The following is a 12,875-nucleotide window of genomic DNA, read 5'->3' as shown; positions in this document are numbered from 1 at the left end:
TATCAATATGCCTCCTCCTTGCCTGAAGGGATCTCTTGCCATCAGAAAAACATTATTCCTCTGGACCTTGGTTTTCTATACATGTCTGTACGTAGCCCAGAGCATACTTTCCGTACTGAGCAAGGCCCACTGGGGAGGTAGCTGAGATTCACTGATGTGTTGTTTCCCAATTCTGCGTATATCTTAAATCTACCAGGATGGTTACAAGGGAGAGGAATGGTGAAGAACAGGTAATGGACTCCTGCTCAACTTTCAACAGCACAGATTTATCTCTGTCTTAGCTAGGCTACTGCATGCATTGCTCCTGAGCTTCTGCAGAAGAAAAAGTGGTGAAGTGGAACAAAGAGAAGTTTCTCCAGAGGCTTCCTGAGCAGTGTCCCTTCACTTTGCCTATGTAGCTCAGAGAGGAGGCCAGCCCGGTACCAACCACTGAGTACTCAGATAACCCGTGACATGGCCAGTGTATTTCAAATGTGCGTGTTACCTGTTCATTTCTAAATACATCCCACATTTGCACCCCATTGCAGTTCTATGCAGACAGGAAGGTTTTAGTTTATTTACTCCTATTTTAGGTTTTGCTTTTGTGACCTATTGCACATCTTTTCTCTGTTATCATCACAGAGGCCTATAGCCCCTTACTTAGTAACAGTTATGGATACTCTGCTATTTACTAGGACTTAAATCAGATTACCAACATGCAGCACACCATGAAATACCTGCGTTCTCACCAGCTGCAAGTAGGAAAAGTATTTCATAGGAACTCAACACCCCTTGGCAGTTGGGCTCTTGCCATGACACTTGTGGCCAGGTTTTCAAAAAAACAACCACAGTCATTGTGCTGTTTTGATGTTTGTTGGGTTGGGTTTTTTTTTTGAATGGCCATTTATTTTGATGCCTAAATGGGAACAGAACCCTTTTGAAGATCTAGTCCCATGTGAGTTTATCCTGCATTAACAGCAGATGGTAAATAGCTTCAACAGCTTTGTTTCTATTACCAGCCGTCTTTGATTTACTCCCTTGGTTTGCTTTCCAGTCTTTATTGCTTCTATTCTGAAATAGCAGAGGCAGAGCTTTTGTTATCTCTCAGCCATATCTTTTCTCACACAATACTATTGATCTCTTCTTTCACTATTTGTTTTGTTGCACTATCCAAAAAATGTACTGTGACTAAAAGGAAGGAGAAGGAGAGGGATGAAACCTTTTTAATAGTGGCACACTGTAAGATCCTATTGCTGCAAATATTTGTGCATGTATTTAATTGTGCATGCTACTGCTGCTGTAAATGCCAGAGAAATTACAAGTATGACCTAGATATGTACATTTTCCTTTGGCTATTTCAGTTGCAGATCAATCCATAAACCACCGTAACTGGTAATAGCGTTCTTTAAATTGTAGGTGACATTGGTAGTCTCCAGGATACCATAAAGAATTCATTCTAGACATCATAGTTTTGTAGATTAATTGTGTCCTTCCCAATGAACATCCATAAGTATGTTCAGTCAGCTTAAGTGTCCACATATAGACTTGCACCTGTGGGAGAGAATTGAAAAAGTCAACCTGAGGAAACTATTGCTTTGAGTGATGTAGCGACTGCTTTTCCTGAAGAGCATAAACTATACCTGCTCTAGTTCTTGCACTACAGGGGAGCAATCACTTCATCTTCCCTGCTTTTATGCTTTTGATCTTTCTGAGTGGTTGAAGGAGCTGGGTTTTTCATCTTCTCCTAGACCAGAGCTGGCTGCTAGTGTCACACATTCAAACATTTGTTTCAAGCCTTTAGTGTCCCACCTTATTATGGGAACTAAAAATGGTCAGATTTATTCTAAACCTTAGATCCTCAGCTTCGGTTTTCATCTTAGCTTGTATTTGTTCGTCCTGTGTACCTTCTTTTGCTGTGGGCTCTGTGATCTATGACCCCCTCTGTTAGGTTCATAGGCTAGTGTTCTTACAAGCTGTTCTTGTGCTTCCTGACAGTAGTGTCTGTTGATGCTGGCATGCTAACACAGCCTGTCAGCTCTTCCTAAACCATACGGCTGCAGTTGGATTAATCCCTTCTGAATTTCTCTTTACATTTCTTTCAAAACTGATTGCCCTGATTCGTATTTTGGTCTCAAGGAGGTTGGGTCTTTACTTCCAACTATAGGACTTCTATTATTATAATGATGTAGGTAGAAAAACCTATGATGTATTTTCCTCTCCTCAAACCAGAACTTTTCTGTTTTGATTAAAAATACCCAAAAACCTAAAGCCTGTTCTATACAAATTTATTATCAGGCTTTTATAGCTGTTTGTTCTGAAATTCTTTTCTGTTTCAGCTTTTTTGCAAGGTGAGGTGTAATCCAACTTTTCACTCTCAAATTAAGTCTCAGAGGAAATTTATTTGGAAATTTTTGGTAAATTCACTTGTTTATATCCCTTTGGGAGAACATTTTATTACAAATGGTATAGCTATAGTAGTATGTCTGTCTAGCTCAGTTTTTCAGTTCCAAAAAAATGGAAGGGATTGGCTGGTGCTTAGCAAACTCATCCTTCTAACCCATGTGCCATTTTATCACTATCTTCCAAATTACTGTTTAGATCTGCCTGGTATAATTAGACAAATATAGCCCTTTACATTATTCGGGAGTTATCTGCTAATTCCTCATAATTCCTTGTGTTTACTCATTTATTTATTGTTTACACTTGCTCTAGGTTTAATGTGTCTGTATGACCTTTAGCATGCGAATAATTCATGTAATGATTGCCAGGAATATTTGTATTCATATGGGCTTTGATCTAATCCCATTGAAAACAAAAGAGATACTGGTATTGGCTTCTCTGTGTTTTGGATCCTGCTCCTAATTTTGACTGGTGACCTAAATCACATACTTCCCTGGTTAGATGTCTTAAGTTGTATAAACAGGATGATTCTCTTTCCTCTTTATTGATTACCTGTGAATATTCATAATTGTTCAACAAATCAATTTTGCATGAAATAGAAGGCTTTTCATAATGGTCATGAAAGCGCTTTTGGCATGACTGCTCTCATTAATATTTATTCGTGCCAGTATTTGTGACGCTTTTGCTCTGTGAGTAAAACCTCGTGCACTAGAGTGTTTGAGATCAAGCTAATGAAAAAATATGAAAAGAGAAAACATCAGCTAAACAAATAGCTTCTATTGCAGAAGGGTAAATGAACACTTCTGGGCTGTGTTTGTCCCTGCTGTCCCCCTAATCTTAGTCGACCTCTTGGCATACATAAATGCACATATGCATATTAAAAATATGTTGATCATTAAAGGCCAAATTATCTTTAGATATTGACATTGTTATTACATGTGGTACATTAGACCATTGACAGATTACAAAAACGGACATGACGTATCTTCATTTGTATAATAAAAAAAATAATTTTAGACATCTAGTACATAGTCTTGCCTTGTTGGCAAAGTTTGACAGCTTTTCTACTTTCGATTCGTGCTTGTTATGGCATTCTCTTAGCAAATATTTATGTATTTCATCGCCTGAGTTTCACGCAAGGATGTATGTAGGATAGTGCTGAGAAAAGAGTGGGAAGCTGAAGTGTCATTGCATAATATTTCAGAATAGCATTTTCTGCTGCTGTGGCTGCTGTAAACTTGGAAGAGGCAGCATCAAGATTTTTTAGCTGTGCCCACTAAATTCATAAAGGACACTCTGGTTCCACTGTGAACTTAATATACTGTAAATGTTAGGATGTTCTTTTTCCTTTTTGGAAGATTGGTGGCAGTAAAAAGAACATAATTAGAACAAAAATGTTAAGACTTGCCTATCATGTACAAATTGTCATTACAGGCACTGTATTTAAAAATGAAACCATTAATTAGGAACATTGATGTTCAGTTGATGATGAATGTTCTATGATTTAAAATATGTCTTCCAAAATGTTATTCTCTTGCTAAGAATCCAGTACAAGCATTGCAAAACTAGAATATTTAAAGCAGACACGTAGATGCATGTAATGTGATAGATGCAGGTAGTGAATTTGGGGGTAGGGGGCTAAAACTCAAACCAGCTGGTAGGGTTTCCATGCTTTCAAGAGGAGTTAGTTACACCTTTGGTCCTCTCCTAGTCAAAACCCTACTGCTCTTTTGCAGATTGTTATAGAAGACAGCAGTTTGTATACTCTGAGAGAAATTATTTGACACGACAGGTAGAAGACGTGAGTTTCAGTGGGGTAGCTAACTGCTGTCCAAATATTGTGTATTTGGCCAAATGACGAGTTAAAATGATGATACTGATGATAGATTGATTAATTGTGAGGTATTTATTTAAATTTGCAAAAGTTGTGCTTGTGTGAAAGGATTACTTCTTTTGACACAGTGCTGCTTTATACCAAGCGAAGATGTTGCCTCTTTTCTTTTTTTTTTTTTTTTTTAAGAGATTAGGAAGAATTAGAGAGAGGGGAAAATTAGCTTTCAAAGCATCAGTGGTTTCTTTTCCAGAGAGTATTTCCAATTAATATCCTAACTAGCACAAATAAGAGCATCGGTGATTCTAAACCTCTTACTAGAGCCTTGGGAAACCAAAGTTTCTTGACTTCAGTTCAAACAATTTTAAATGTTCATGCAGGGCTTTCACAGATGTTGTTTATTTCTCTACAGCCGTCTCAAGAGTGAGCAGTGCCACTCTTTTTCTAGTTGTCTTGAGAACAGTATAATGTTTCTTAAAGGGTGGAGGGAGACTTTCATTGCTGCAACCACCACCCACTAAAGAATTGAACCAGTGAAAAATAAAATAACTGGGAGGCAGAGAGAGGGAGGAGGTGATGGGGAGAGATGGTTTCTCAGGAGCTGTTAACAGAATCAGGAGAGAAAGGGAAGAAAGCAGCTGGCTGATAATTTATTACTCCATCGGAAAAGAGAATTAAAACAAAAAAGAACTTGGCGGTGAGCAACATAGCATTTCGCACCTACTCAATGATATAAAGCGCCCAGAACAAAAATAAGGTCTGGCAAAGAAGATAACATGATGTGGAAGCCTGCAGTGTTTTAGCTCTACTGGTGGGAGTTGAGAGCAGATGAACGGATTGTTTAGCATTAAACTAATTGATGGTTAATTTCATATTATATGCCTGATAGTGATGGCCATTCAAACCCTAGAAATATCCTAAGAATAAAGTTCACCATATAATACAAACCCTCTTTTTTTACAACTCAGTTTTCTAACAACCCCCCTATTTTTATAGGTGCTATATTGTCTAGGCCACCTCATTCCCTAGCAGGGCTGCTTAACAGTTCTGAGGCTGCTTGGAGAAGGGGTAGTTGTAACAGCACCCGGTTCCTACCCCAAATGTTACCAGCATGGTGTCAATCTAGAATTACAGTATAAATATCGATTATTGGAATTAAGGTAGTATTTGCTGGTGATGGAACTGTTTATCCTTTCCTGTATCCTTGAATGCTCTGAGCTTGCTAGTGTGTGGCTCATCTACATGCATTTCTAGCAGAGATTTGTCAAGGAAGAAGGCATCGTAATCACTAATAAAACCTTTCATTGTATATTTAAATTAAGGCAATTTGAGAGAAGGATGGATATTTGCCTGAACAAATAGTGTGATTTCAGGATCAATTTTTGTGTAGTACTTGGCACATGGCACCTGGTATTGGGATCTAGTGATAGAGCTTCACATAATGTGCTGTATTATATGGATTCATATTAGTACTATCTTTTCATTTGAACGTAGTTCAAGAATTTTTAACAATTCATCTCGGAATTCTTCCAATAAAACTGTTTTTACTTTTGCGAAGTGCAGTAATTGCCACTGTTGGCTGAACAGTTGTGTGCTGTTTCTAAACAAATGCATATGTTTGCATGTTTACTGCCTCTTTTGCATGTCTGGTGCAAAGATGACGTAATATCCTCCAGAAAAAAGAACTGTACGTCATTCATCAGAGTGTATGTTTGTTCTTCATACTGAGAATATTTCAGTAGGGACAATTGAGTCCTTGTTGTGTTCATCATTGCACCAAGGAAAACTATAAAAGAAATTCATTGTCTCAAAGTAGACAAAAACTGAAAGAAGGAGATGCTTTTTTATCTTTCCTAACATCACATAGTGCTTGGTTTTAGGGCTTGGATCTCCTCAGTCCCTTCCTATGTCTCCCAAAGGCATTATTTTCCTTGTGGGCTTAATTAGAGCATACCAAACTTTGGTCTTTCAGGTAGGTCCTTCTTTGCATGAACCGGTAATCTCTGGGCTATGGTTGTTATTACACTGAAACAACGTGGAGTACTTGGACTCCATGGAACCCTCAGTAGGACATGTGTAGGACTCTGTGATGACAAAATATTACATCTATTGTTTTGAGGAAGTTTAGCTTCACAGAGAGTAACTTTGAAACATGTACATATATTATTTATTGACATTTGTGCCATGTTCACATTCAGGATGGCCTGACTCAACATCTGTTCCTGATTAAAGTGAGCATCTGGTATTTCACAGATGATTATGATACATGAGCTTACTGTCCTCTCGGCCCAGCAGACAAATTGGAACCAGGCTCTCTAGGTGGATGGTAAGACCTGGTTTAGTGCTGGGCGCAATTCTGATCACACCTTTTACGTGACATGTGATCAGAATAGGGATTGTCTGTTAGACCCTGTTTGCAAGCAGAAGTACCAGCAACTTCAATGTTGTGTCCTTGGATCAGAAAGAAAAAGAGAGATGAAGATTTTTCAAACGCAGAAGAAAAAAATGGGAAAGTTCTTGAAAGCTCTGCTCCTGTTAAACTTTTTTCCCTTGCTTACTCTGAAAATCTGAATTTGGGATCCTTCTTTTGCCCTGAAAAATAAGTTTGTCATACAGCAAAGGAATGAATTCACCTCTAAAACAACTACTTGGTGACCAGGATGGGGGGAGAGAGTTTGTTCTCTGAATGAGTTTGTCCAGAGACGTAAGTTGGCTCATAGAGAAAATGACCACAGGATGACAGTTACGTACTGCCAGAAGCCCCGACTGATTTTGTCTTCTCTTGTCCCAGAGTAAGGTGCATAACTCATTATTGTTCATTATGAATTGTAAAGACAAGCTTGCTTCTGGTCAACAAATACAATAGTCAGTCTTTTCTTTGCATTGGTACTCTGTTTAGCTCGTGGCTACAGTTTTTAACTTACTCTGATAGTAAGCCTGAAAGGTCCCAGAAGGAAAGGAATGTGATCTTTGTTTCCCGTTTTCCTCTGTGACAATGCTCCCTAGAAATGCAAGCCTGTGAATAAGTAATCTAACATACCCATCTCTGTTAGCAGCAGGATTTGATTTTTTGTGCTCCAGTTTATCTATCAATGTGTGTATGTGTGTATAGTTATATAAAAGCAGACAAACGCTTTTTCTCCTGGCACTTGCTTTATGTTCCTTCTTTAGGACCTATCAAACTGTTGTAAGGCAACACAGTCAGAAGTACTGCAATGCAATTGCAAATATCAGCAATGTATTGCAAGTCTAAATTGCAATGCCAAACCATGCTAGTCTGCTAAATGATCACTCGTACAGAATTCGCTGGTCTGATAGGCTAGTTGCGTTTTCACGCTTCCTTTGAAAAAGCAGTAAGGATGGGAAAAAAGCAATTCTTAATCAGATAATTGAACAGCATATCCCACCAGACTCCATCAAAACTATTGTAGCAATCCTTCAGAAGAAAATAGCATAAACATCGTCTCCATAGCTCTAACTCCTCCTATAAACATTTCAATCTTGAAAGGTTACAACATTTTAATTTCACTTCTGCTCTGTATTTGTTGCATTTGATTTACTCTGACAGACCTGTTATCTGCATAACCATAGGATTTTTTCTTTCCAGGTATTATCAGCCGCCAGGAGGCAGAAGAGTTGTTGATGAATAAATCTGAAGGAACATTCCTGGTGCGAGTCAGTGAGAAAATCTGGGGCTATGCATTGTCTTATCGCCAGCAAAGTGGGTTCAAACACTTCCTGGTTGATGCTTCGGGGGATTTCTACAGCTTCTTGGGGGTAGATCCAAACCGACATGCAACACTGACGGATCTTATTGATTTTCACAAGGTAACACTTGCTAGGTAGAGATCAATAGCTGAGTGGAATGGATTAATAATTTAAAGAGGAACCATGTAATTTGAAACCACACTGGAAAGCAGAAGTAACCATAGTGGGGAAAAGAATATACGTATTTATTTTACAGTAAACCTAGCTGTAACATTTGTAGTTTGTGTCTCTTGTTGCAGTGATTCAGAAGGCTTTTGCCCTTCTTTCAAATGCTTCAGCATGTATTTGTGTCCCCTTCTAAGCAGATTCTTACACAGTGCAAGCTGTCCTGGGCTAAAAGTGGACTAATAAGGGCTGACAAAGCTAACACTTTTTGAGCCTCTTTGCTGTGCAAAATTGGATTGGAAATGCCATAGAAAGGTCTGTCAATAAAATTTCAGCATTTTTCAGCCTTTGATGTGAGGGCCATAGTGTGCAAAAGCAAAGGAGTGGAGCCCTGCAGTAAAGAAGGGAACATGAAGGGGTTCTCTTTTAGGGATGTTTGGATAATAAGGGTCATTCCTTATTATCCAAAGCAATTTTACAAGAGTAATTTACTACTTGTCTTTGCCTGTAGATGGGTTTGAACTTGTGTTTCTTGTTGCCAGACTGTGACTAAACAGTAGCACTGTTTCTGATAGCGTAGGTTGTTTTCATCATCTTGCATCTTTCCCCATCTTAATCAGTTTTAATTCTGCTTTTTTCTTAGCCGCCTTAAGATTTCTCTTCATGCTCTCTTTTCTAGTTCCCTTGCCTTTTTTATCCTTTTCTCAATCTTGTCTGAAACTAATTCTATTTTTTTTTTTTCCTCCTCTTTTTCCTCACAGCTTTTATTTTTTTCGGCATTCACTCCCACAGACACCAAGAAATTATTTTTCTTCTAACTTCCCTTCTCTTTTAAATCTTTTATTTCAGCTAGTTTGCAACGTCTCTTCAGTCAAACTTGCACGCTATTTCTTCCAGCTGTAATCCTTACATTTCAATTATTAGCAGTACCGTAGAAGTCAATTATTTTGGATTACTGGCTTAACAAAAAGCAGTTGAGTTTCTCAGAATTTACATTACATGAAGGAACAGAGATTATAACATGATATCCTTCATAAAAATATAGATGTTCACTTCCTAAATAGGATATTTAAGTCCCCAAACAACCACCAACAACCACAACAACAAAAATCAAGGGCAGAAAATCCCAAATGCATTCAGGTTCACTGAAAATGATTAATTTGTTCTGAAAGTTAGGTTGTGTTTGGCTGCTTCTCCCTCACCTTCTTTCTCCCATCGTGGCTACTGGTATGTGTGCATGCAGAGGTGTCTTTTATTTTAAGATCAAGTAAAAAGTTAAGACAAATGAGATTTGCCTTAGTGTCCCCTCACAGATCACTATGACATTATATTTCCACAAATTATATTTCCACATGGGAGAATAGTAGGTGTCACATTTGACCACAAAATATTTCCTCCCTAATTTGATGAAATTCTCTCTCAATCGCCACCTTGGAAGCCAACCCCACCCCCTTCTTCCTCTACACCAGTTTTTATTGCCGACCATGAAATTACGGTATGTAACATCCCTTTGGCCAGTTTGTGTCAGCCAGCTGGACCGTTTCCCCTCCCAACTCCTTGCTTATCCCCGGCTTGCTTACTGCCACCAGGGCCTGAGTGAGAAAAAGAGAAAGCCTTGATACTGTGCAAGCACTGGTCAGCAATAGCCAAAACATTAGTGTGTTATCAACACTGTTTTAGCCACAAATTCAAAACACACCACCGTACAGACTGCTGTGAAGAAAGTTAATTCCATCTCAGCCAGACCCAGTACAACTGGAAAGTGTCTAACCAGGGCCTTGTCACAGAAAGAAAAGTGCACATACAACACCTCACATGCTGATTGTCAGGCATTGGGTGTAGGAGCTCTGGCTGAAGTAGTATCCCCTGTGCTCCTGGAGAGGGGTGATGGTGACAACTGATTTCAAACATCTCTGCTCCAGCTATGTTCCGATATTTTCACCACAGCTTATCCTAGGCAATCACTGTACTGGAAACACATCTGTTTACAGACAGCTGTAGGGCACTTGTCAGAAGCAGAATGGCTTTTAGTTCCTGGCATTTAAAAAAAAAAAAAAGTTTTCTTAGCTGTCCCCTGATAATAGCTCCCCCTGTAGTAAGCCTATCAGAGAAACTGGTTCACCTTTAATTTCACCACACAATTCTCTCTTAACTGTCTAGCTTAATAGCTATATTTAAACTGGTCTCTTAGGCAATCACTTCAGGAGGCATCTTATCCTGTCTCTCACATGGTTTTCTGTGAAGATTTTCTGCCTTCCGTTTGTGATGAAGTACCTTGTCAAGTGTCCCAAAGCTTTCTGGTAACCAACTATGTGATCTTTATGTAAATGGTTGCGTTGCAGGTGCACTTTCTCTTGTGGCTATTGCTATATTGTTTGGAAAAGTTGCTGCTTCCTCAGGACTATTTTTGGCAAGAGTATACTTCCCCACCCCGAAAGTTGCATGGAGTTCTCTTTGAGGGACCTTTTCACTTTCATTCAAAATAAGCAGGGCTGGTATAACTGGCATAACTACTTTTTTATTTCCTTATATTTATTCCCCTAAAATCACTTCATTTTGATTTAAAAAAATTAAGAAGAGGTTGCTCAAGCAACTCAGCTGACAGATACAAGGAGGTGGTAACCATTAGCTGGAAGAACAAACTTCTTACAGAAGAGGGTGTGAGCATGCGTTTTCTCTTATTACTATTTGCATTTAAATACTGTGTGGAAAGCAGCAATAATACATCCAAGAAAATGGCTAAATCTTTGTATTTACTTCCTCATAAGCTTCTCGAAAGTGTTTAATTTGAGCAGTAACTTTCTAAACTTGTTCTCAGTCTGATGTAGCAATCGGGAAGGAACCACAACTGGGAGCCTGCATGTGTTTAGAGGAAATCAGGCACCAAATTTCCGTTGATATTCAATAGAAACTAGATTAAATTTTGAAAGTGTTAGGCCTATATATAGAACCATAACTTGGATCTAAACTTTTGATGAAGGATTGCTATTTTAGTCAATGTAATTCTGGATTCTGTCTCATTTTGGTGCATCTATAAATCTTAAACTTGTACAAAAATAAAAATGAAGTATCATTACTCTAGCAATAAGTGCAAAGACCAAATTCTCTACTTTTCCAGTAAGTTTTTTTTGGTATTCACCTTGGTAATCAATTACTGGAGTGACAGACTTGGCATGTGGGTGTTTAATTAAGGAGAATAGGTGCTATTTGTAAAGACTGTCTTTACCCTAGCAAGGTTAATATCTTTTCCCGTCTCTGTAATCAGTCAGAAAGCTGTTGCTGTTGTGTGTGAGCACTCACCATTGAGCTCTTGCTCAGTCTTCCTGGGGGAGCTTCCTTCGTCCCAAAGGCTATGGAAGTAGCATAGTAGAACCAGCATATGCCTGTTAAATCAACCCTTGAGAACATCCTTTATAGGCATCTGTAGCTGTTCTTCTTAAGTAGTGTAACAACTTACAGGTAGTCCAAATCAAAGCCTTTTTTGTACACCAACTGTTTGATTTCACTGTTTGATACTAGCACAAATTAATACTGGTGTTAGTACGAGATAAAGCATGAAGAAGATGAATAGTTGATAGGATCCTTTTGCTGGTCTGTACTTATTTTATCAAGTGTTTATTCATAATTGGTTACCAATTACAGTGGAGTGATGGTCAGTTACTTTTCTTAGAACACAGGGAAAGGTTTAGGCACCTATGAATGATGTTTTAATTGTTTTTTTTCTTTCTAGGAAGAAATCATCACATCCTCAGGTGGGGAGCTACTACTGGAGCCATGCGGACAGCAGAAGAATCCACCAGACTACAGCCCTTTATTTGAATAACTGATCCAGGACTAACAGGAATGTGTTCTGGATAGCTGTAGTAATAGATAGCTACAAAAGTAAACACTGAAAAGTAGTTAACAAACTTCCAAAACCACTGGTCCTGTGGCCAAAAAGTATCCTCATTAGAAGGCCCAAATATTTCTGTTTTGCATCTGAATTATCGTCACTATTCGTATTGCTAAAATTTTAAACGTGAGAAATTACTGGCAAATTACAAATGAGGACTGTTCCCAGAAATTTTTCAAGGGGTTCTGGCCAATTGCACTGCATGCTAATTTCCTATCTTAATTTCTGTAATGTCTGAGATTGAAACTGCAAAGTGCAGCAAGAAGGAACTATTCATAGAGCGTTGTATGAAGTACCAATATTGGTGAACAGATTCTTTTTTCTAAAGCAAGGTTTGTCAGTTTCTGTTGTCAATCTCATTACTCAGTGGTGGACTTTTGAGAATAAGTGAAGCAGTCTTACAATGTCCTTTTGCAGTTTGCGATTGCTTAAATGGTTAGGTGTCGCTGGAAACTTGCCATTGTGCTTTTGAATTCAAGCCTACAAAGTTCACCATAGCAGAGAGAGAATAAGGTCAATCACATTTTATTTACAATTTCATGCAGTCCATCAGCCTTGGAAAGAATTTTACCCCTGTACTGGAAGTGGACAGTTTATTCTAAATTAGTTATTCTAATGAAAGCAGTTTGATTTGCAGCAACAACTCCTCTCACTGGCCTTGTCATGTTTTCTGTTTTCTGCTTTCTGTTGTGCAAGATACATGCTGGAGATTCTTAGCTTTACTTTGCTATAGGACAAAATATTTTCCTTAGCTGAGCTATGAGTGAAGGTGGAGGTGGTATATTTTTCCATAGAAAAGGTGCAACTAATTACATCATGCTATTTCATGTTTAAAAAAAGATGCACACATTGTGTTCTTGATCCATTTGTTTTACATACTAAACCCCATGAATATAGCCT

At 38.4% G+C, this 12,875-nt stretch overlaps 1 protein-coding gene across 2 annotated transcripts in view; it reads left to right on the top strand.

Annotated features, from left to right (window-relative positions):
• SH2D4B (SH2 domain containing 4B) overlaps positions 1–12,107 on the top strand; it is a 113,587-nt gene extending 101,480 nt beyond the window's left edge. For both annotated transcript variants that reach the window (XM_054205588.1, XM_054205587.1), the window contains exons 7-8: positions 7,818–8,038; positions 11,814–12,107. In XM_054205588.1, coding sequence (XP_054061563.1) covers positions 7,818–8,038; positions 11,814–11,906 — 314 coding nt within the window. In that variant the 3' untranslated portion in view covers positions 11,907–12,107. The remainder of the gene's footprint in view (positions 1–7,817; positions 8,039–11,813) is intronic.
• Positions 12,108–12,875: the final 768 nt, after the last annotated feature.

The sequence above is a fragment of the Rissa tridactyla genome, chromosome 6 (genome assembly GCF_028500815.1).
Source record: "Rissa tridactyla isolate bRisTri1 chromosome 6, bRisTri1.patW.cur.20221130, whole genome shotgun sequence".
Lineage (NCBI taxonomy): Eukaryota > Metazoa > Chordata > Aves > Charadriiformes > Laridae > Rissa > Rissa tridactyla.
Note: the sequence above shows the minus strand (reverse complement) of the source record. Positions and strands in the feature narration are given on the sequence as shown.